This window comes from Ranitomeya imitator, chromosome 4 (genome assembly GCF_032444005.1).
Source record: "Ranitomeya imitator isolate aRanImi1 chromosome 4, aRanImi1.pri, whole genome shotgun sequence".
Taxonomy (NCBI): domain Eukaryota; kingdom Metazoa; phylum Chordata; class Amphibia; order Anura; family Dendrobatidae; genus Ranitomeya; species Ranitomeya imitator.
The window spans coordinates 656354611-656377868 of NC_091285.1; the positions used below are offsets into that span (position 1 = coordinate 656354611).

The 23258-nt window shown below is 40.6% G+C and overlaps 1 protein-coding gene across 2 annotated transcripts in view; it reads right to left on the minus strand.

The window, feature by feature from the left end:
* OLFM2 (olfactomedin 2) overlaps window positions 1–23258 on the minus strand; it is a 517336-nt gene that overhangs the window by 240607 nt on the left and 253471 nt on the right. Inside the window, exon 1 of one of the 2 annotated variants that reach the window (XM_069767045.1) lies at window positions 13821–14192. The exons of the other annotated variant lie outside the window; for it this stretch is intronic. Coding sequence (XP_069623146.1) covers window positions 13821–13949 — 129 coding nt within the window. The 5' untranslated portion in view covers window positions 13950–14192. Of the gene's footprint in view, window positions 1–13820; window positions 14193–23258 lie in introns of those variants that run through there. 2 annotated transcript variants of the gene reach the window in all.

Here is a 23258-nt window from a genome sequence, read left to right on the forward strand (position 1 = left end):
ATCATATGGCAGTATTTTTCTTTATATGTACAGAGGTAGCATTACAGTACTGAATGGCGGTATTACTCAGTCACTATATGGTGGCATTATTAGGTCACTGTATGGCATTATTATTAGGTCATCATACGGCAGTATTTTTCTTTGTATGTACAGAGGTAGCATTACAGCACTGAATGGCGGTATTACTCAGTCACTATATGGTGGCATTATTAGGTCACTGTGTGACATTATTATTAGATCATCATATGGCAGTATTTTTCTTTATATGTACAGAGGTAGCATTACAGTACTGAATGGCGGTATTACTCAGTCACTATATGGTGGCATTATTAGGTCACTGTATGGCATTATTATTAGATTATACGGCAGTATTTTTCTTTGTATGCACAGAGGTAGCATTACAGTACTGAATAGCGGTATTACTCAGTCACTATATGGTGGCATTATTAGGTCACTGTATGGCATTATTATTAGGTCATAATACGGTAGTATTTTTCTTTATATGTACAGAGGTAGCATTACAGTACTGAATGGTGGTATTACTCAGTCACTAAATGGTAGTATTATTAGGTCACTGTATGGCATTATTATTAGGTCATCATACGGTAGTATTTTTCTTTATATGTACAGAGGTAGCATTACAGTACTGAATGGTGGTATTACTCAGTCACTAAATGGTAGTATTATTAGATCACTGTACGGCGGTATTTTTAGGCCATCATTCCACATTATTAGTCAATGTATAATTGTTTTACTTATGGTACTTACTATTTGGGCAATACAATTAGAAAGGATTAACTAGATTAATGTGTTGTGAAGGTGCATAGATGGGGTGTCACTTTGGATAGCCACCTGTTAGCCAACATTTCTATAAGCGACCCTGCTTCCGATCATTTTGTAAATCCTTTTTCCGTCACTTCATCCAATTAACACGGAGCGGTTGGGATATGAGAGGTGTAGGAACGAGTAGTTTTGAGTATGATAGGAAGTGAAGTCAAACAGCTGCTGGGAGCTCTCATCTGACACATGGAGACTTGTTCCATTGTTCTCGTGTGTGCGCTACTGGCAGGAACAAGCAGCGCTGCTCAGTTCCGTCGCCTGACTGTCACTTTCTTTCAGTTCTTACTTAACACTAAAGTCGGCATCATCTATTACAGGTTAGTCATTTGTCTACTCGCTCCCTCCAATGTAACACACATTGTGTAGGACAAGTCTCTCTTAGTCAATCTCCTTGTTTGTGTTTCTGGTTTTCGTTTTATCCTTTCATAACTCGTAGCTGCGCCACTTCTACCTAAAGTCTGGGGCTCTTTCTGAAGGAGAGCACTGAATTAGATCTGTATTCGGAGGCTCGGATAAAGCAAGAAATCTGTCCATTTCTTGACATACAATATATGGGAGAACACTTATTTCATACTTGTATTTTCATTAATGAAAACCTGTCGACGTTCCTGAAATTTCGCTCCTAAGAAATACTTCTCCATAAAATAAAAAAAACCTGGAACATCTCTTCTTATAACTCTGTGTTGTGTCGTCCCTCAGTTATTTCTCTTACCATCATATAAATAATTGACAACTGGGTGTCACTATTCCCTCTCAGCATAGTTAGGCTGGAGACTTAATACTAAGGCCTAGGTATGTCTTAGTGAGCCTTAAAAGGCCAAGTGAGATGATGTCACATGCCAGGTAACCTGCAAAGCCCGACATGGAGCACAGCAGAGTTCAGCGGGCTGGGGTGAAGGGAGCAAAGCCCGGTCTATGAACAAATGTGTAACAGTCAGCACTGATTAGATGGTGTTAGAGATCGTGCATACTGCCATATTTTCAGTTGGATCAGTTAAAAAAAAGAATCACACTTGGATCAATGTTAGGTAACCTGCAAAGCCCGACATGGAGCACAGCAGAGTTCAGCGGGCTGGGGTGAAGGGAGCAAAGCCCGGTCTCTGAACAAATGTGTAACAGTCAGCACTGATTAGATGGTGTTAGAGATCGTGCATACTACTATATTTTCAGTCGGATCAGTTAAAAAAAAGAATCACACTTGGATCAATGTTAGGTAACCTGCAAAGCCTGACATGGAGCACAGCAGAGTTCAGCGGGCTGGGGTGAAGGGAGCAAAGCCAGTCTCGGAACAAATGTGTAACAGTTAGCACTGATTAGATGGTGTTAGAGATCGTGCATACTGCCATATTTTCAGTTGGATCAGTTAAAAAAAAGAATCACACTTGGATCAATGTTAGGTTACCTGCAGAGCCTGACATGGAGCACAGCAGAGTTCAGCGGGCTGGGGTGAAGGGAGCAAAGCCAGTCTCGGAACAAATGTGTAACAGTCAGCACTGATTCGAAGGTGTTAGAGATCGTGCATACTGCCGTATTTTCAGTTGGTTGTTTAAAAAAAAAAAAAGAATCACACTTGGAACAATGTTATTCAATGGGGCAGTACAGACGAGTAATTTACATGTGAAAAATAATGCGGCATGCATGAGTTTTCTCTGAAAATCTTATGAGACTCTTCCATTCAATTCTATAGGTGTCAGAAAAAAATCAGAAACCCAAACGGAGCCACAATGTAGCATTAGATTTTTATGGATGCATTGAAATTCTGCATTATAGGAGATTGTAAATGATCTTGTAAATTATTAGTGCAACTGAACAGGAGCGCGATGCTGGGGAGACTGTGCGAATGACGTGGGGACGCTTCATCCACACGGAGCAAGAAGGAGGACGGTGATCGTAAGAAGATGGGAGGCGCCAGACCAAGAACATCGACACCCTTCGGACTTGACCGCCCCGCTGGTGAGTATAATAAAAGGTCTTTTTCTTTTCTTTCAGGTCAGGTTGGGGGGCAGATATGCAGCGTTATAGAATGCTGTATATCAGGCCTGAAAGGTGGTGGCCTCACCTCATATTTCCCAAACCTGGTGACAGGTTACCTTTATGGAAGAAAAATGGAAGAAAAAGATTCTGCAGAATTATTATTTCATGGGGAATACAAGTATTTGGCAAAACAGACCAGTGAGGAGAGTAGACAGGTCCCCCTTTTACTCGAGGCAGCTTGCTTTCATCATCGCCCCTGCCGAGCGTTACCCTTATTTTTAAGCTTCCAAGAGAAATGTGACAAGAGAAGCAACAACTGATGTGCATGTATTTCTCATTCAGAAACATGGATACTACTCCTGTTCTAATCCTCTGCCCCCTGACTCGTCCTTTAATTTCATAGATTATGTTATCGGCAGCACACACAATTCCGTCCCTTTACATAGGCCAAAGGGCAATAGTCTATTTTGATCATGGTCACTTCATCTGTAAAGATCAATGATACGGCCATCTATGATGCTTTTTCCGTTAGCTTTAGATGTAAAAATCAATCATATTTTACGAGTCTTGTGATGTTATATTCAGTTTGACTCAGTCGTATATGTATTCTAAGAGAATATATTAATATTTCTACTTTTTTTTCAGCGTTTACGAAGCAATAGTGGAGAATTGAAGCTGAAAAAAATAAATTGTCATGCACGAGGCATTGGGTCCAAAATTTGCTAATATTGCTGGATGTTGTCTGGGACTACAGTAGAATTACATTGCAATCACATTAATTGAACGTGTCCTTTCAGTTGCTAAAATGAACACTGATTTGACACAAGTGTTCAAATTGGTTTGGATTAGGAATGATGATGTCACAGCGGTCAGGAAAATGGCAGTGCAGTCCTTGAAGCTGTCCTTGCAGTGCAGTCCTTGAATAATTTTGCATTACCGAGATAGTAATAGTGAAGACCCTATAGCAACAAGAAAATGAAGGTGCCAATGGATTCTCAGGACTCTGTCCAGTGACCACTCTGGTAATCTATGGCCAATGAATGGTAGCCCTGAGAACCACTTCCTACCTGCTGGAATCCAAGCCTCTTCTTTTGATTAGCTGGCCCAACACAACATCAAATGCGTGTCAATCAGCAACAATGAAGTCGGTCCAGAACGACTAATCAAAAAAGGAGCTGGGAAGCCATCAGTTAAGAGGATGCTGGGAGATCTGTGGAATTGTTAATGCAGATGGTGCATATTGATTTGCCAAACCTGGGCTAGTGACCAAAATGTTAATCTGTTGTGTCGGACAGGTGTCCTGCGAAAAGCCTCTTACCTTACAGCATCCCTGGCTCTTCTTTTGATTAACCAGGCTTGGTGTCATTTCATCATTGCAGTGTGACATTACTCTAAGCCTCCTAATCAAAACAAGAGCCGCAGATGGTGGCAGGTAGGAGTTGGTTCGCCGGACTTCCATTCGATGGCCACAGATTATTGATGAAGAAGCTGGACTGGGTCCTGCAAACTGATTGGCACCACATCTGTCTTCAACCCAACCGAAAGCACTTTGGCTCTGTGCCTCAGGGGATCCAAAGGCCCATCTGCAAGAGTATTATCAATGAGAAATGGTAAAGGAATAGGTGGATTGTCGGACCAACAAATATGTTACAAGTCCTAAAGCACTGGAGATGGTTCGTTGACCCATGAATATTTTAAAAAATATATATTTTAAGGAGTTGTAAAATATGTTTTTTTTCCACAAATACAAGAGAGATGTTAAACACTTAATATGCAAAGTCTTAGGCTTGTTAGACCTGTTGCTTTTTTATTTGGTTAGTAAGAAGTTGGGTGGTCCAGAAACATCAATTTACTCCTCTTCCTGCACCTCATTTCTTAAAGAAAGAAGGAGACTTGTGGCCCTAATGGTTCACCTTTACCTTTTTTGAAAATTTGGAGGACCTTGTGAAGAGGGAGCCTTGTGCAGGTTGACACTACCCATGGTGAATAAGTACTTTAAGAGGAAGCCCCTAATTCCATCCATTTCAACCATCTGTCTATATTGTATCTAGCCGTTCTTGGTTGGAGACGTTAAGACTGACAGCTGAGATGCTAAATTTAGGAAGTACTTTCTGAAAATGTCTTCTATCTTTTGACATTTCTCTACAACAGATGATAACTAAAGGTGAATCTGTCATTTACCTTTTCGGAACATGACTTGTGACTTATCCTGGATGAAAAGCGGGACATTTTCATAAAAACATCTAAAGTTCAACCTCTCAAGTCACCTGTGACCGGGCTCTATCTATAAGCTTCAAATACTGTTGCAAATTTAATATATAATCTTATATATAATGAACTGTCTCCAAAATATATTTGGGCTACTCTGAGAACGAGAAGGAGATTTTTTTTTTTAGGAAGCAGAAATCCCACTTGGCAGTTGCTAGGAGAGGACCACTACTTGCCACTGGCATGATAATTTCCCTGTGAAGTAACTATCTGACACATCTCGATTAATAAGAGAGGAAATAGATTCTTGTAATTGCTTTACTACATTTGGCTTCAGGATTAGTTGACTCCCGCAGGCTCGGTGAACTTTATATGTCGGCTTTTATGAATAAAAGTCAGGTGCCATTGTCCTACTTGGCTAATATAGTTGCATGGAGGAAGAATGAAGTCGATTTGTGCAGCATTGGGCTCGTATCAGATGTGCAGACCATAGAAAACTATTCCGAAGGCCCATTATCAATCTCTACAGAGCATGAGTTTTTATCGGTGTGCACATACAGAAGGTAAATCTCAAGACATGGGAAAACTTGCTGACCACTGAGCTAAAACAATTGAGAACCCCACTGATCCTGAGGATCCTGAGGATCTACAGAACCCCTTCTTGAATGGAGGAGAAATGTGAATGCTTGTCCTCTGCCACATTCATTTCTGTCTTCAATAGTTCCATAAAAATTTGATAGATCACTAGTTGAGTATGTACACCTCAAGACGGGGCTTCCAAAGACCTTTCAGCAATGCTTTTATCATTGTGCAAATAGGTAAACCTCAAGATATGGGATAACTTGCTCACTACTGAGGTACAACAAATGAGACCCCACCTATCCTGAGGATGGTGCAGCCTAAAATAGCCAGAAACTGTATTTAATAGTCCCATAAACATTTGAAGTTGAGTAGGTACATCTCAAGATGGGGCTCTTAAGAGTTCTATTCTTTGGATTTCTGGGGACCGTAGTGTTCAGATCCTCAGCGATCAGCAAGGCGATAACTTGGGATTTTGGCAAAACTAACCGCCAATTTGCATTGCTCCCTTATTCTGTTGTCCCAGACAGGATTAATTATGGTGACAAAATCAACTTATATTTTAGTCACATAGCACATGGTAATTACATTCTTGAGGGCCGCATTTCAAGTAGTCTGGCTGCAGATGTTCTGATTACGCCCCCTTGGGCATGACTGGTATGCTCCTCACTGCGCCACGTCAACAGAAACTGGAATTTCGCACAAGCTCCTCAGCTGTTGCTCAGACCACACTATGCATCATAAAAATCCAGTGAACGAAAATCCATCATCAATATATATGCCCAAGAAAAAAGTTCAAAAAAAGCTGCCCAGATGTCATAGGGTAGTGTAGATGGGCCATGATTACAGCATCCAAACTGTTTCTGGTTGAAATGCTCCCCACTGGACATGAGAAAGGTTATCACTTGGGCAATATAAGTTCGTTTTGCCAACATAATGCAATGCAGACATGGAGAAGGACTAAGGCACATTCTGAAAAGTCATCATTGAATCAGAACTTTGGACCACTGGAGGTGATAATCTAATGGAGCAATGCAGCCCCTGATATATGTGCCTCAAGTATTGCAAATGTATGATGTCCAGGATAGGAACTTAGTATAGATTGTTCCTATTAAAGGGTTTGTTCCATGTTCTGATTTCAGTGACGCACCAATCTCCTGCCTTTTTACTTCCTACTTGCCAGGTGGCGGTGAAGGTCTGATGATCAACAGTTCGGAACAACTGTTGGTGCTGCTGGCCTGAACTGTGTGCTTTCCGATGCGACAAACAGTGGCAGATTTTCCCCTGCAGCATCGGAGGAGCAGCGGGGAATTGAAGTTGGCTAGATCCAACGATCCACCAGCTTCAGGACAGCATTTGCATGCTCTACAGCAGAGAGCATGTAAGCAATGTGCCCCTACCTATAAGACCTGACAGACCGCAGGGGTGGCCAGTAACTTAGGAAGCAAGCAGTAAACTCTAGAATTCAAAATCCACGTAGTATGGAAAATAGAGAGAATTTTTAATAAGAGGTAAATTGCAAAATTGCTTGTTTTTTGCAACCACTTTGCAATTTTCCACATTCAACAAAACTTTTCAGAAATCAATAGTAGAAGTGAATGTAAGAAACGTTATAATAACAGAAAACCTTATTCATTTTTCACTTTTGAGCAACATCTTACCCTCTCCCCTGCATTCTAAGCTTACTATCCACTCTGAAAAACAGCTTGAAACCGACTTGGTCAAAGAAAGAAAAAATACAAGTGGAGTGGCTGGCTACAGCTCCTTTTATACGCTATGGAGGCTGGATGGGGAGGAGGTGTGAGGAGCAGAGTGGCACACAAATGGAGAAGAAGCTTCCTAGAAAATGATGTAGCTTCTCCCAGAACTGGATTCACAGGTACACTGCTTAGTCCTGATGTATAATGTCTTCCATGTTGCTGAAGCTTCTTTTTGTGTTCTATATTGGAAAATAAAAACGGGAATCTACCAGTTTCTGTGCACTGGGTAAGGGAGAAATCAAGCAACTAATCTCCACCCACTAATTCGGAGAGATGATCGAGTCTGCAGTTTAGGATCTGGTAAAAAACGCATGACAAAAATCATATAATGGCCAGGGATGGTGTTATTTCTCATGTACACACATAACGGCTTTTTTTTTAAAAGTTATCTGAAATGACAGGATTGATTTAAGAAGATGAGACAGTTCCTTGTACCGATGGGTCAAGAGTTTTGGAACTTGAAGCCACATATCAATGGAAAAATAAGATGCTCAAACTGATATTTGGAAAAATTGGGTTGAAAAAGCAAAGTCCAAACCAAATGACACTTGGAATTTCGAGCACAAACTTCTTCCGACATCTGGCTCACACCTTGAAGGGGTTGACAACCAGTGATTTAGGGAGGACTATGTAAAAGTCGATATAAAAACTAGCGCTTTCTTGCTAGTGCCTTGTATCTGTCAGCCACCTAATAGCTCTCGATTCTTAGGTGTATCTTAATTACAATAGTGGATATATTCCTAATTAAAACATGTCAACGTTTCCCGGGATGTGGTCTCCGTTATCTGAATGTTGCTTCCTCTCGTGAACTGTTTACTAGTCTGGATCATTACTGGACAGGATTGTGGCTGTAGATCTGTCCCTGTCTTTATGCCCCTAACCTCTTTCTACGAGAGCGGTGATTACGGTTTAGTACGATATCATATTCATGACATCACAATTGACCTCCATTGCATTGGGCGTGCTGTCATTTGCCTCGTATCTAATTAATAGATCACCATGGCACACACTTTTCTTGACCTTCTTTTTTGCAGTTATCGAGCTCTTCTTTATCGCCTGCTACGGTTATTACAACCTCAACACAAACTGTATTTTCTGCCATCTGGTTTATGAAAAAAAATAACCCAGAGCCGATGGTGTATGGGTTAATGAGTGGGGACTCCCTCCCTTCTATCACCTCCTATAAGAGTGGAGACAAGGCTAGCAGCCAAGGTTATTTATAGACCTGGCGGTGCGGGGCAGCGGATAATGCCTAGCGGCTTTCTCTCAGACAGACGCTATTGAGCAGACTTCTAGGGCTTCCCGGTTTGCTTTGTGCTACCGTTAAGAACCTCGGGAACAGCTGATAAACTAAAGCTAAAGGTACGATGACTGCGAGGGTGGCTGCATTAGCAGTGGTGTGTTAGGGTCTTACCTTCCAAACCACCATACTTTTTATTTCAAAATGCAAATTCTCCTAAGGAGAGCCCCTGAATGAAGACAATTTCCCCTTCTTATAAGTAGGCTATCATCTCTGATGAGTAGTTGGCTTAATTTCTTGGGAGGTGGATCAACGTAGTAAGTCGTAATAAAATAATAAACATCCACAGCTGCAACCCAGTCCAGATACATCAAGTCTGATAACCAGAAATATTTAGGGGACGGTAAAAATTAGGCCATTGTTTTTGGATAAATAAAGACGAATCCTACAATTGGAGAGAAATAGCATCTTTACTGGCCACATAATGCTGAATATATATATATATATATATGGATGCTTGCTGTAGTTTTGAGATTTCCTCCTGGTGATGATATTTGACACCACTCTTAATTCAAACAGTGGTGGGCCAGTTCTTGGCTTCTCCTGCTCCAAGTCTTTTATGGAAAGGAGGTACCCCAGTTCTGCACTTACCATTTGACCATTATGGTCCATGTCCTGCAAGGAATTATAGTCCCTAAGTTTACTTAAAAGAGTTATTGATCGGTGGGAGCCCTATCCATCTGCAGAATGGAGCACTGTTTCCCTGTTAGAAAAAAGAGACTACTCTTAGCTTTTGCCGGCAGCCTCCTAAACAATGAATGGAGTGGATAATAGTTTCCCGATCTGCCGATTAGTTCCGGTGATAAGTGATATTTTGTTTTATGGGAGAACCCCTTTAACTGAAATGAAATAAAATATCAATAGTTAATTAGGGCCCATGACCATCATGGCCCGGAGGCCCAGTCCACTTTCAGATTTTGTCCCTGATTTTTAAGATAAATTGAAGACAACTATGATTTCCCATTGTCCTAGTTAATGTATAGGCCTTCATTGTTCTCTAATGTTTATGGAGACCGCTTGTCTCTCCACCAAATGATGTTGGAGTTGGAGGTGTTCAGCAGTGGATTCCCTTCATATACACAGCTGAGCACTCATTTATTTGGGGTGCTCAATGGTTATTGAAGGACACCTTAAGTTACAGGAAATATAAAAAATCCCCCCCACCACATGTTCCAGGTTTATACCCATGACATCACCTATCCCAGGAGAAGAGGACCTCCCCTATCCCAACACATATAAATAGGAATGGCATGACCATAGGATTTACCCTTACTCCTTCTTTGTTAGACTTATGATGCCTGTATGAAAATGAGACTCAGCCCATGAAAAAAGGAAAAAAGTATCACCCTTACGCAAGCCAAGTGGAGTTCAACCTGTAACCTAACAAGAGGAAGGCAAGAACCCAATGAGGCAGAAGCTAATTGTCCCATCATATTCCTTCCTGACTCCACATACAGCAACCAGACTAGTTCCCTGAATCAACATCCCATCATAGAATTTAGAACCCATAACCTGTAATATTATACTTTTCAAGAAAGGAATCCAGGTCTTCAAACTTTTTTAGTGACTTGACAAATACAACACGCTGTGTCAGAGATTTCCAAGTCTCACTGTTTCTACTGTAAAGAATCCACAGTCTCACTGCTCTTGCTGTAAAGAATCCTTAGTCTCACTTGCTCTTTTAGGTCTTTTGGTCTTAAAGTATAGAAAATGCTGTTTGTGATGATGACTAGACTGTCCTTCCTCTAGATGTAGCAATAAGGATTCTATGTCGATATATCCTTCTTCTTAGACTGTTGTTACCATATGCAGTAATATAATAAAGGAAAATGTGACATCATACATAGTAGAGGCAGACATTTTATTGGCGAAACTAGAATTTACCCTTTCTAGTCATGGGGATCAAAATAAGACTATATCACAAGAGCTACGTCATGCCTCATGTCTCCGAGTCCTCTCTGCAGTGAACCAACTGGCAGAAAAACTCTATTGTCACCCATTGAAATTGTCTTCTCAAGCATCCGAGGCAGCAGAAATGCAAGAACCCAATTCTTAGCGAGCGATGGGATGTTGTAGGAATTGAATAATTCATTTTAATAACGGTCAGCAATTAATTTCTCATTCACTGTAAATCAATCGTATTTCATATTCGAGGAGGTGACACAACAATTTCTCGGTCAATTTGGATTTTCCGATTATCTTCTTAATTATTTTAAATATTCACATATTCCTTCTTAATATCAGTAAAAACATCATAAACTGGGTTAAACTATGATTTTTTTCTATTTAATATTTCGAAAATGGATCACCTTTACAGGGACATATCAGGTCCTCTCTATAATTGCCAGAGCTATGGATCCATCACCTCTTGAGTGAGATAGGCACCATGTAAAACTTTGATTTAAAAAAACCTGCTGCCTTTTCCCTAACATTTGATCAAAAGGCACCTGTTACACGCACTCCCCTCTCCTCCCGCTAGCGACAGGCGCTGTAATATAACGATCATTTCCCTTACAGAATTACCCCAGGGAGACCCGAGATCTGAACATCATCTGTCCAAACTGGGCAACCCCTCCAATCCTTCGCCTCTTTTTCTAATTAACATTCTAGCCCGGTCTCAATAAGTCATTCATTATTCTGGACCATTCTCAAAATGGGATTTTTTTTTTCTAGCATCAAAGCATAAGTTTAATCATCACCCTCGGTAAAACTGACCTACTAGCTAAGAGTAAATCCTACCGCGTTCTCCGGCATTGAATCGCTGCACTCAGTCAGGCTCTGTCATGTTTCATCGGAGATAGACACTGAGTATAGAAGAAAATAGGAGGATCCGCTACAGCGACCATCACACGGGCTCAGGACGGGGCTCATCAACTTCATAGTAATTAGAAGGAGAATTAACACTGATGAGATAAGGAATATATTATCTATCTACAGCGAACTGTTACCCTATATTTCCAATTATCTCTGTAATAATCCATCTATGGATTTATGTTTTACTAATTACGTATTCATGTATTTTTATACATAATTTCATTTATATTAGCATCTATTTATCTATTATCCATCTATTATCTATCTATTCTCTGTAATAATAATAATCTTTATTTTTATATAGCGCTAACATATTCCGCAGCGCTTTACAGTTTTTTGCACACATTATCATCGCTGTCCCCGATGGGGCTCACAATCTAAATTCCCTATCAGTATCTATCTATTATCCATTTATCTGTCTATCATCTATCTATCTATCATCTATCTATCTATCTATCTATCTATTATCTATCTATCTATTATCTATCTATCTATTATCTATCTATCTATCTATTATCTATCTATTATCTATCTATCTATTATCTATCTATCTATCTATCTATCTATCTATCTATCTATCTATCATCTATCTATCTATCTATCTATCTATCTATCTATCTATCTATCATCTATCTATCTATCTATTATCTATCTATCTATTATCTATCTATCTATCTATCTATCTATCTATCTATCTATCTATCTATCTATCTATCATCTATCTATCTATCTATCTATCTATCATCTATCTATCTATCTATCTATCTATCTATCTATCTATCTATTATCTATCTATCTATTATCTATCTATCTATTATCTATCTATTATCTATCTATTATCTATCTATTATCTACCTACCTATCGATCTATTATCTATCTATCTATCTATCTATCCATTTATTATCTATCTATCTATCTATCTATCTATTATCTATCTATCTATTATCTATCTATTATCTATCTATCTATTATCTATCTATTATCTATCTATTATCTACCTACCTATCGATCTATTATCTATCTATCTATCTATCTATCTATCTATCTATCCATTTATTATCTATCTATCTATCTATCTATCTATCTATCTATCGATCTATCGATCGATCTATCTATCTATTATCTATTGTCTATCTATTATCTATAATCTATTATCTATTGATTATCTATCCATTTATTATCTATCTATGTCAGTATTGTCTCTTGTTTCTTGCCTACTTCTCTATAACTTTACATGTAGTATGTATACATTCTTATATATATATACCATTTCATTATATATTATCTATTTTCTATCAATCTATACATCTATCTATCTATATTATCTATCTATACATTCATCTCTCCATCCATCCATACTTCCATTCATCCATTCATCTATACATCCATGCATCATCTTTCCATCCTTCTATCCTTCTCTCCATCCACCTATACATCAATGTATATATCCTTCTATCATCCATCTGTCCATCCTTATATCTATCTATATCTATCTATCATCTATCTATCTATATCTATCCATCTATCTACGTTATTAGCAATTACAAACTCTCTGAGGTTCCTTTCTCCTTTTGAATCCCTCTTCAGGATATTTTTTTTTTTAGTTTTCTTCTATGTCACAAGTTTTTTCTTACATATCTTCCTCTAGAGAAGCTGAAGTGTGAGCTCCTGAGATCAGGACTGACACCTTCTGTCTCATATTGTATATACACCTTCGTTTCACAGCATAAACCATATACATGTATATCACGGAATCAAGGGTGAAAAACGTAACTTTCAATCCTCAGCACATGTACCTATATACACATATCTCTGTTTTCTACTTTTACTATTTTTTATATATATTTCATATAAAGCTGTAGTGGAGGTGACTTTGCCTCTTTCTGTCTGACTTGCAGGGATGACGCCTCTAGGATTGAGTCTCGGTAACTCAGTAGGTTTCCGTTGGTCCTTTAGAAACAACCGATGATAACACATAGTGATAAAACCATTAATATTCCAGCTCTGCTGCACTGACAAACTCCGCTGTTATATAGCTGTATATGACAGCCGAAATCCTCCAGTAAGAAAGACACATAGAGCTACTATGGCTTAACGACCTTTCGTTAAAACCTGATGGCCAACCACAGAATTATTACACACCGCCGTATACCGGAAAGTACTAAATGTGATGGGATTGCATGCAGGGGATGTACATACTTTATATGATAACATTCACGTAGACCAGCTAACACACAGCACTGGATCTCCTGCCATCTCCAAAGCTTACAGGTGTGACGCTAGTGCTTTCCCAACTTTCACATCGCACTATCAATATTAATAGAAGCCGCCGGGGTCAACTTACTATTTTTTCCGAAGTGCCAGGTCTGGTACCGTTGAGACCCACGAGTGATGGTAACGTCTGTGACATCCAGTTGGTGACCATTGCCATAGTGCTGAGCACGGCCCCGATTTTTAGTAAGGGGACCGTCATTGTGCCACCAAAAACACCATGCTCATGGGGTTGGCATCCTGACTGCCACCCCCTCTCCGGTCTCCAGGTGGGTGTCCCTGTATGGTTGTGTGTGGAAATCTCAGGAAATGCCCCTTAGGGAGGGGGTGAAGATTGGCTGCAGTGCAGCTCCTGCCTGTGTCAGACCTGGGCACAGAGTGAAAGGAGGATGATAGAGAGAGAGAGATCTGCTCCCTCCTTCTCGCAGCCTCCCTGCTCAGCTTCTCCCTCCACCCTCCCTCCCCGTGTCCCTGACTGAGACGCCAGAGGAGTGGGAAGACTCAGCTAGACGGGCATCTATCTATCTATCTATCTATCAACATATTCCGTTATTCTTTTTATTAAATCTCAAAAAAACTCCGTCAAAAAGAGCTTACAATCGAAATCTACAGTAGGATTCACATGACGGATACATAGTGCTAATTTTGCCTACGTATCTATCTTACGAGTATCTATCTACACTATTTGTAGTGAGGAAAGTATATGCCCCCTCCATATTCGATCAACAGTAGCTTTTCTGACCTCCCATTCCTTATCCTTAGACATTAACATGGAGTCGGTCCCTCTGCAGATATAACATCTCCCGTTCTTCTAAGAAGGCTTTCTCCCAAATTTTGTAGGTGCAGCGCCCCAGAAATCTGGTCGTTGCAGTATGACACTCTGACACTAAGGGGAGTGATGGTACGTCTGATGGCACTGAAGGAATTCCACTGACCAGGTATCACCAGCACACATTACACTTCACACTCCGGCCACTAGGGGGAGCAAAAGGCTTTATTTATTGGGCCCCTCCTCACACTGGTAAAACTAGGGGTTGGATAGAAAGTTAGTGAGAAGCTGACTGGGTTTGATTCAGGCAACATCCCGTGGCAGGGGGTGTTGCAGGGAGAAGACACAGGGGGGTCCCTCTCAGGCGTGGGAACCTGGCAGGCACCTAGCGACCGGAATAGAACGTTACGAAACCGCGCCTGCACACCCCGCGGCGATATCCTAAGAAAGAGACACGAAGCAAAGGATATTGTGAGACAGTGAGAAACGAGATCAAGCACAAAGGAGAGCCAGTAGGAGTCGTGCTGTGAGACCGAGGCAACATCCTACTGAGGCGCGTAGCCAGTGGCCGGAACACCGAGGGAGTAACTGACTCTACGCCTTACTTCAAACTCCGCAGGACAGTTAATTATAGGTTGGCTGTCTCACCTAAACACCTACAAAGACATAGGGGGCAACAGTGGGAGAGGGGTGTATCTAGGGTCCCGGAAGACCTCCAGGCCTTCCCGTCATAAGGGTGCATCCTAGCCATAACATACCTGGGGGACGTTGAACTAGAAACATCTGGAACATATTAGAAAGAACGAACGAACGAGAACAGAAGTTGTGAGGACTATTCCGAATGCTCAGCAGGGTAGCACTACAACACACAGGCGCTATTGGTAGGCAACGATTTCCACCTGTAAAGAGAATTCTGGAAGTGCCCATCGGACCAGCCGGTCTCAGATAGCCCTGTTAAGCGTAAAGAGAGGTAAAGAGACTGCAACCTTGTGTCTCATTATTGACTGCACCTCACACCATCACCATCCACCTTACTGGGAAGCCCTGGGGACATACTTCATCTGTGGGAAGGTATACCATCCAGCTGCCATTCCATCACCCCAGCGGACCCCACAGCAGCGTCGGTCGCCCTGACCGAATACCACAGGTGGCGTCACGTATCCCTGACAGACTGTACCACCTTTATTGGACGCCCCTTAGCAGGGTCACGGACTGGGTATAGCCACCATGACAGCATCAGAACCGAACCAGAGAGGCCCGGTACCGAGAACGCGTGGCCCTGTGTCTGGGGGTGATTCATAGGCACCTGTGGGAATTTTTCCACATTCATCCAGAAGAACATTTACGAGGTCAGTCACTGAGGCCGGGCTCACAATCTCCGGTCTGGATCATCCCAAAGATGTTGGTTGGGTTTGAGGTATAGTCATATTGTTTCCCCAACAAAGTCTTTATGGACCATGTGCACTGGGCCGTTTCATGGGGAACAGAAAACTGTTCTCACAAGCATGGAAGCTACAATTGTACACAATGTCTTTTGCTGAGGAATAAAGATTTTCCTCCAACGGAACTAAGGGTCCAAGGCCGACCCCAGAAAAACAAGCCCATAGTATTATGCCATTTCCATCAAACCATACAGTGGGCACAATACAGTCAGATTGGTAATGTTCTCCTGATATTCGTCCATCACACACCAGATAGAGAAGTGTGATCCACGCTAGATGCAGCTGCTCGGTCATGAAGCTCCCGGCGGGGGCGCAGTGTTTGCACTGATGTTAAAGGGAAAGCTAAAATTATGATCTTATTCAGCGCATGTGCTCCATTCCATAAGTGATTATACAACCCTCTGACTCCCTCTTAATGTCCTTCAAAAACCTTTTTAAGTTCTCCGGCGATGTATGAAAATCGGGTTGGTCCGGTCCGGTTTGATGGGAGTGGTTTCGAGCCTCTCCATCCCTTCCTCCGGCTGCTGCTTGCCGTCCTCCTTCTTTAATTGACCTGGAAGATGCCATGCATCATCCACATTGCCGAGCAAATTCTTGCACACAGAAATCACATCATCCCGCCTGCGCTCTATGCTTTGCTCTACCGTGGTCAGAGCCTAAAGCATAAGTGCACATGCGCCAGTATGTTTTCGGCTCTGCCCGCTGTAGGGCAAAGCATACAGCGCAGGCGGGATGCTGTGATTTCTGTGCACAGGTGCAAACTTTCACCCATCATTGTGGATGATGCAAGGTGTTATCCACGTTAATTAAAAAAGGACAATGGCGAGTAGCAGCTGGGGTGAAGAATGGAGAGGCCCGAAACCACTCCCATCAGACTGGACCAGACCATCCCGATTTCCATACAGCGCGGGAGAACTTAAAAAGGCTTTGGGATCTATACAGGGAAAGTCTGGGGGATATAATAATTTATGGAGTGCAGTACAGGCGATAAATAAGATCATAGTTTTAGCTGTTAAATGACAAAACTGGTGACAAGTTCCCTTTAATAACGGAGGACGTCTGGACTCTGCAGTTATGGAGTCAGCAGAGCGTTGGTGAGTTTTCTGCCCTCTGCTCCTCGGCACTCAGTGACCCTACTCTGTAACATTACATGGTCTCCACTTCATGGCTTAGTTTCTGCAGTTCCTTCAATTTTTCAATTATATTACTCACAGTTTACGGGGATATCTAATCCCTATGGCAAAATTTTAAATCGATTTAGTAAATAAAAATTTTGGAAACTTGAATTTATCTACTTAAAGTAATTCTGGAAGACACAAAAGAGCATAGTAAAAGCAAAAATACTCAGTTGAAAAAAATCACAGTAATCCGCAAGTGCGAGTAAAAAGATGTAAAAAACAGGGTATTTGGTTGATACGTTTTTTGCAAAAAATGTATACTAAGCTGCTCCACCAAATGTCAAGGTATACCCATATAGAGCAGTCCTAACTGATGTATGCAATCCCTATCTGATGTATTTAAAAACCTGATCATCTGTATATTACCTGTGTGAACAGGTAATTCTGTAAGTAATTCTGGGTAGATCGATCTGTCTAATCTAATTCATATTTATCTACTTATGTGTTTATCTAACTCAAAACTATCCATCTATTAACTAGAGTTGAGTAAAATGTTTTGTAGGACTCTAGTCCAGTGGCCACCTTGACACTATGTGGCCTACAGACCATATCTCAGAACTTCCTACTACCTCCCGGCATCCAGAGCACCAGCTCAGGTTAGTTGGCTCTGTGACATCATGATGTTTCAATGGCCTGCTCATCGGAATAGGTGACCAGACTCTATCTCTGAAAATAACCCTTCTATGTTCTTCTAGAAATTATGATAGTATCGATTTAAGTGAAGAAGGTTTACAACATGTGGCAAAATCTCCTTACGTGATATTGATCCCTCTTGATCCTAGGACGTTCCATTATCTTAGTCCTCCTCCCCATCACTCTTATAGATGGTCTGATTCTTGATATGATCATCATTAGGGTTGAGCGACTTTTACTTTTCTAGGGTCGAGTCGGGTTTTGCAAAACCCGACTATCTCTAAAGTCGAGTCGAGTGAAATCGGCCGATAATGGCGAAAAGTCGGGGATCGACCGAAACACGAAACCCAATGCAAAGTCAATGGGAATTTTTTTTTTTTATTATTTTTGTTTTATTTTTTTTATTTATTTATTTTTTTTTTTTTCTCTCTCTCTCTCTCATACGAAACGCGACTTTGGCGCGAAAGTCGCGTACCGCATGGCCGACCCCACACAGGGATCGGGTCGGGTTTCATGAAACCCGACTTTGCCAAAAGTCAGCGACTTTTGAAAATGAACGATCCGTTTCGCTCAACCCTAATCATCATGTTAGACCTCGGAGATGTGTGGATATATCAGTGCTCTATCTCTTTAGCAAACAAGAACTTATCCTGGGACTGTAATTAGATTTTCCCATAAGCAATGTAAAAGGTTTATTACATGATTGATTATTTTTCATCTAGATCTCCATTCAGTCTTGTCATTAACTTACGACATTTATTTTTATTCATTTTTAATTTTATTTTTTATTTTGCAGAATTCTCATTTTCTGAATTCCAAATAAAACAATTTTCTGTAAATTTTCTGTCAGGAAAGCAACCAACCATAAGCTGATCATAAGCTTTCCTGGTGCTAAGATCACCGATCAATGATGATCGCTAAAACACAGTAAAAAGTGTTGTATTTCCCTGCAGCGCCACCACAAGAGATATAAAGAACTGCGCTACGCAGAAAGAAAGCAATGGGTTGACTATGTAATGTGCAAACTCACCAGGTGCTCCAAGGATATAGATTTTTTTTTGTAGCCACTACCTCCACTAGATAAAATTGGATGGTGCTGATAAGTGATCAAAAGGGGCTTGGACATAAACTGCTCTAATCAAAAGTGCAGGTGCTCACTCTCTCTGGGTCTAGAGCTAGCTCTTTGCCACTGCTCGGGTCCTGGTGTTTTATCTGCAGCTGCTGTATGTTATGCCAACAGTGAACATCACCACTGAAGCCAATCACTGGGTTTAGCGGTTATGCCGATGTATACGTCAGGAGCTGCTGATCTCAGAAATTGGCCACAGAGCCAAAACACCGAGACCTGACCAAAAGAGAGGAGGGTGAGTACTTGCTCTTTGTCAAATTTTTGGTATGTTAGCGTGTTTTGGGGTTGAAACCGTCTATGGATGGCAGATAGATCCTGATCTAATGAGGCATTTTGTTTAACATAGTGCACACTTTTTGGATCCATGATGATGAGTTGGGGCCCACAACTTTCATATGTCATCGACAGATGTAGGAGACTCATACATGACAGTAGAATACAATTGAGGTTCCTACTGGGACCCATCAGACACCACGGTCCTAGTGTGACTACAACACCAAATGTCATGTTCAGTTCTGCTATTTCTATCCAATGGTATCACTAGTAGTAAATGTACTAAAAGGAGTCTGTCAGCAGCAAGTGACTGTTGAAACCAAGCACTGGAGAGTTTAGTGAACCTCCAACTGACTTGCTTTTCATTTATCTTTACCCTTTACGCGCCGATAAGTGGAAAACAAGTAGGTGCGAAGGTCCCCTAAACTGTTATGTAGCATCAGGGGCGCACTGAGCACCTGTGCTTGGTTTCAATAGTCATATTGTGTTGACAAACTCTCTTTAAAATGAATCTGTCAGGAGGATTATTTATATGTGCAGGTAGCGCTCTCAAAGACAAGTCCATCAATATCTTTGCAATGTCAGTCCGACCCTCCTTTGCTGAGATATTAGCGTTTGAATTGATATACAAATGGGGCTGAAGGAATATTGTGGATCTGAAGCATTTGTCACTCCAGCTCTATTCCTCGCCCAACGTCACCTCCTTCAGCTTGATTGACAGTCTCTGTGATAAGTGACATCGTGAAAAGGAGACGTCAGTAAAGCAGAAGGAGGCGGCACCGGGTGGGGAATAGAGCTGAAGTGACAAAGGCTTCAGATCTACCATAGTCTTTCAGCCTCATTTGCATATAAATTCCAATGCTGATTTATCAGTAATGTTGGAACAGACTGGCCATGTACAGGTATCGTTGGACTTGTCTTTGATAGAGCTACATGCACATATAAATAGAAGACACAAAAGAGCACAGTGAGGTCAAAAATACTCTGTTGTAAAAAAAAATCACAGTAATAAGCAAGTGCTAGTCAAAAGATGGAAAAAATAGGGTATTTGGTTGATACGTTTTTTTGCAAAAAAATGTATACTAAGCTGATCCACCAATCATCAAGGTATACCCATATTAGTTAGGACTGCTCTATATGGGTATACCTTGATGATCATCTTTTGACTAGCACTTGTTTATTACTGTGATTTTTTTTTACAACAGAGTATTTTTGACCTCACTGTGCTCTTTTGTGTCTTCAAGTTTCTTGGTGGTGTGAACAGATTCCTACAGACTTGTTCAATGTGCAATTAGCCCATGTGTTTCTGGTTCTGTAATTGTTCTCTTGTTTCTACAAGACTAGGGAGTCCACCATTCCTTATATGTCATATGCATCAAAGCTGTTCCATCCAGCATATCCAAATGGATATTCCCTCTCTGAACCCTGCTTATACAGGTACTATACAGATGATCAGGTTTTTAAATACATTAGATAGGGATTATATACATTAGTTGGGACTGCTCTACATGGGTATACCTTGATGATTGGTGGAGCAGCTTAGTATACATTTTTTTTGCAAAAAAACGTATCAACCAAATACCCTGTTTTTTCCATCTTTTGACTAGCACTTGCTTATTACTGTGATTTTTTTTTACAACAGAGTATTTTTGACCTCACTGTGCTCTTTTGTGTCTTCAAGCTTCTTGGTGGTGTGTGAACAGGTTCCTACAGACTTGTTCAATGTGCAAGCAGCCCATGAGTTTCTGATGCACATACAAGTAGTTTGGGTGTTGAAATCCTGCTCACCGACTCCCTGTAAATTTTATATTAACCTGGGCCAGTGAATGATATATCAGTATGAATGATGTTAATATACGCTAATGGCATTGCTATTGATTGATTGCTGTGTGGTCAGTTGTGATATCGATCAATCAATAGTAATGATATTAACATGTTTTTAGTTCTATTGAAAAACAACAGTTGGTAAAATGGAAGAATATAAATCATTCAACAATTCCAAAGGGGCAAACGATATAATAAACATATAAGGACATATTCATACATTGCGTACGTGCTGCAGACATTTGGAAGGTTTTTTTTTTTTTTGCAGCATGTGCATAGATTTCTACACTCAATCTTCCAATATGAATGTGCCCTAAGCCCCAAAATGGCTATAACTTCTCAAGGGCGTGAAATTTGCCAGCAAATAATAGACCAGACTGAAGCAAATCCTAAAATGAGTAGTTTGGCCATAACAAAGATCCAAATAGGTGTCACCATGGTGCCACACAAAATAAAAGGTCCTAGGGTTTAATTCCCCATTTATGGCCCTGGACTATTTCACTCTCCCAATATTCTAACAAAAAAATATCCTTAGTAGAAAACTGTCCAGTAAAAGTTCTTGTTACCCAGTAGGATGGGACCAGATGGAGCAGGCAACGGAATAGCCTGCTTCCATAATGTTTTGTCATGACTTTTTCTCTTTCTTCAACATATCCCAAGGTGAGCATTGCTAGATGGCCAGATATGATGACAAATTTACCTTCACAAATCTTTCGGGAGATGTTAGATGTTAGATGTTACATGTGTCTCCATGTAGCCTCTTAGTGGATTTTATGTGATTTTCAGGCTGTTGAGGGATTTGCTTACATGTTGTAATATTGTATGGAATTTTGTATAATTGGAAACTGGTGCCCATAATGAAATACGCAGAAAAAGTTGTCCACAACTGTATGTACTCCCTGGACCCTTCATTGGATTTTTTTTTAATATTTAAATTGAGCTCCTCCTCTAATTGCCGCTGCACCACTGATTCTGGAACATTTTTTCTTTTTCTTCTGCAACCTTGCATTCCAAAGATATGCAAAATTTTCCCTTCAACTGACTGGGAGTATACCACAGAACTTTTCTGTGGACGTGGCAGTATTTTCATTGGCCAGTGTCATACAGGAGAAAAAGCAAACCACCACAAAGAAGTTCTAGGTTCCACACTTAGTTGGTCGATGGCAAAATTTGCACCAGTAATACTGGAGAAAGGCATAACTTTGGAACAAGGGGCACAGAAGAAGAAAAAAAACCTTTTCCGGGATCAGTGGCGCTGCGGCAATTGGAAGAGAAACTCAGTATAAATTTAAAAAATTCAGTGCAAGGTCCTCTTCACGATCCTTATCAGATCAGATTGATTAAAAAATAATCAAATTGAAGATCACCTTAACTATTCTTCCACAACTCCCATTCTGAGATTTACCTAGTCCCTACTTCCAGTTGCAGTCTCAAAATGCCAAAAATGTCCACTGAGTCAGTCAATGGCTGCAGGAGGATCAGAAAGTAGAGACCAACATAGGGATTGGATGTGTCCAAGCGGGGTCAGGATGATCAGTGAGGATACCTTCTCTTAAAAAAAACAAACAGTCTGTGCCCTTTATAAAATATGTTTACTCCCTGGGCTAATTCCATTAAATATGGAAATATCATAACTTTGGACTGGTGAGTAGAGCATAAGCGAAATGAGTGAAATTTTGACTTGTGACGAAATTGAAAAAAAAACAAAAAAAAAAAAACAAAACACCTATGTATATATATCCTAGATAAGAGCCATTAAATCGATATAAGCACCTATAGAAAAAGGCTACATCAAGAGTAACCATAATAAAACCAATATTTTATTTTAACAAGTAAAACCAAAGCCAAAAAATTGGTAATAAGACAATAATGGGAAATACAGGTGAGGACCAAATGAACAGAAAGGAGAAGGTGGAAACAATAATACATTGCCAATCAAGCACAGAAAAGATTATGCCAGATAATGATTTTAAGTCAACTATTCGCTATTTGTACGGACATAGTACAAATCAGCATAATGCTGTATATAATACAGGAAGATAAATTCAATACAGCAGGAACACACTGATCCAATAAGCCTGTGTCTACAGAGACAGTTAAGGCATACAAATACGTATAGAGGCCAACAGGGGTCCTGCGTGATCAATCAAGTCCATATAACATGCATGTGAAAAATAGAAAGTTTTTAAACATTCATTACTGGTTCAAATGAAAGGGGTCTAGGCGTCCACCACACCCGACGCGCGTTTTGCAATGAAATGCT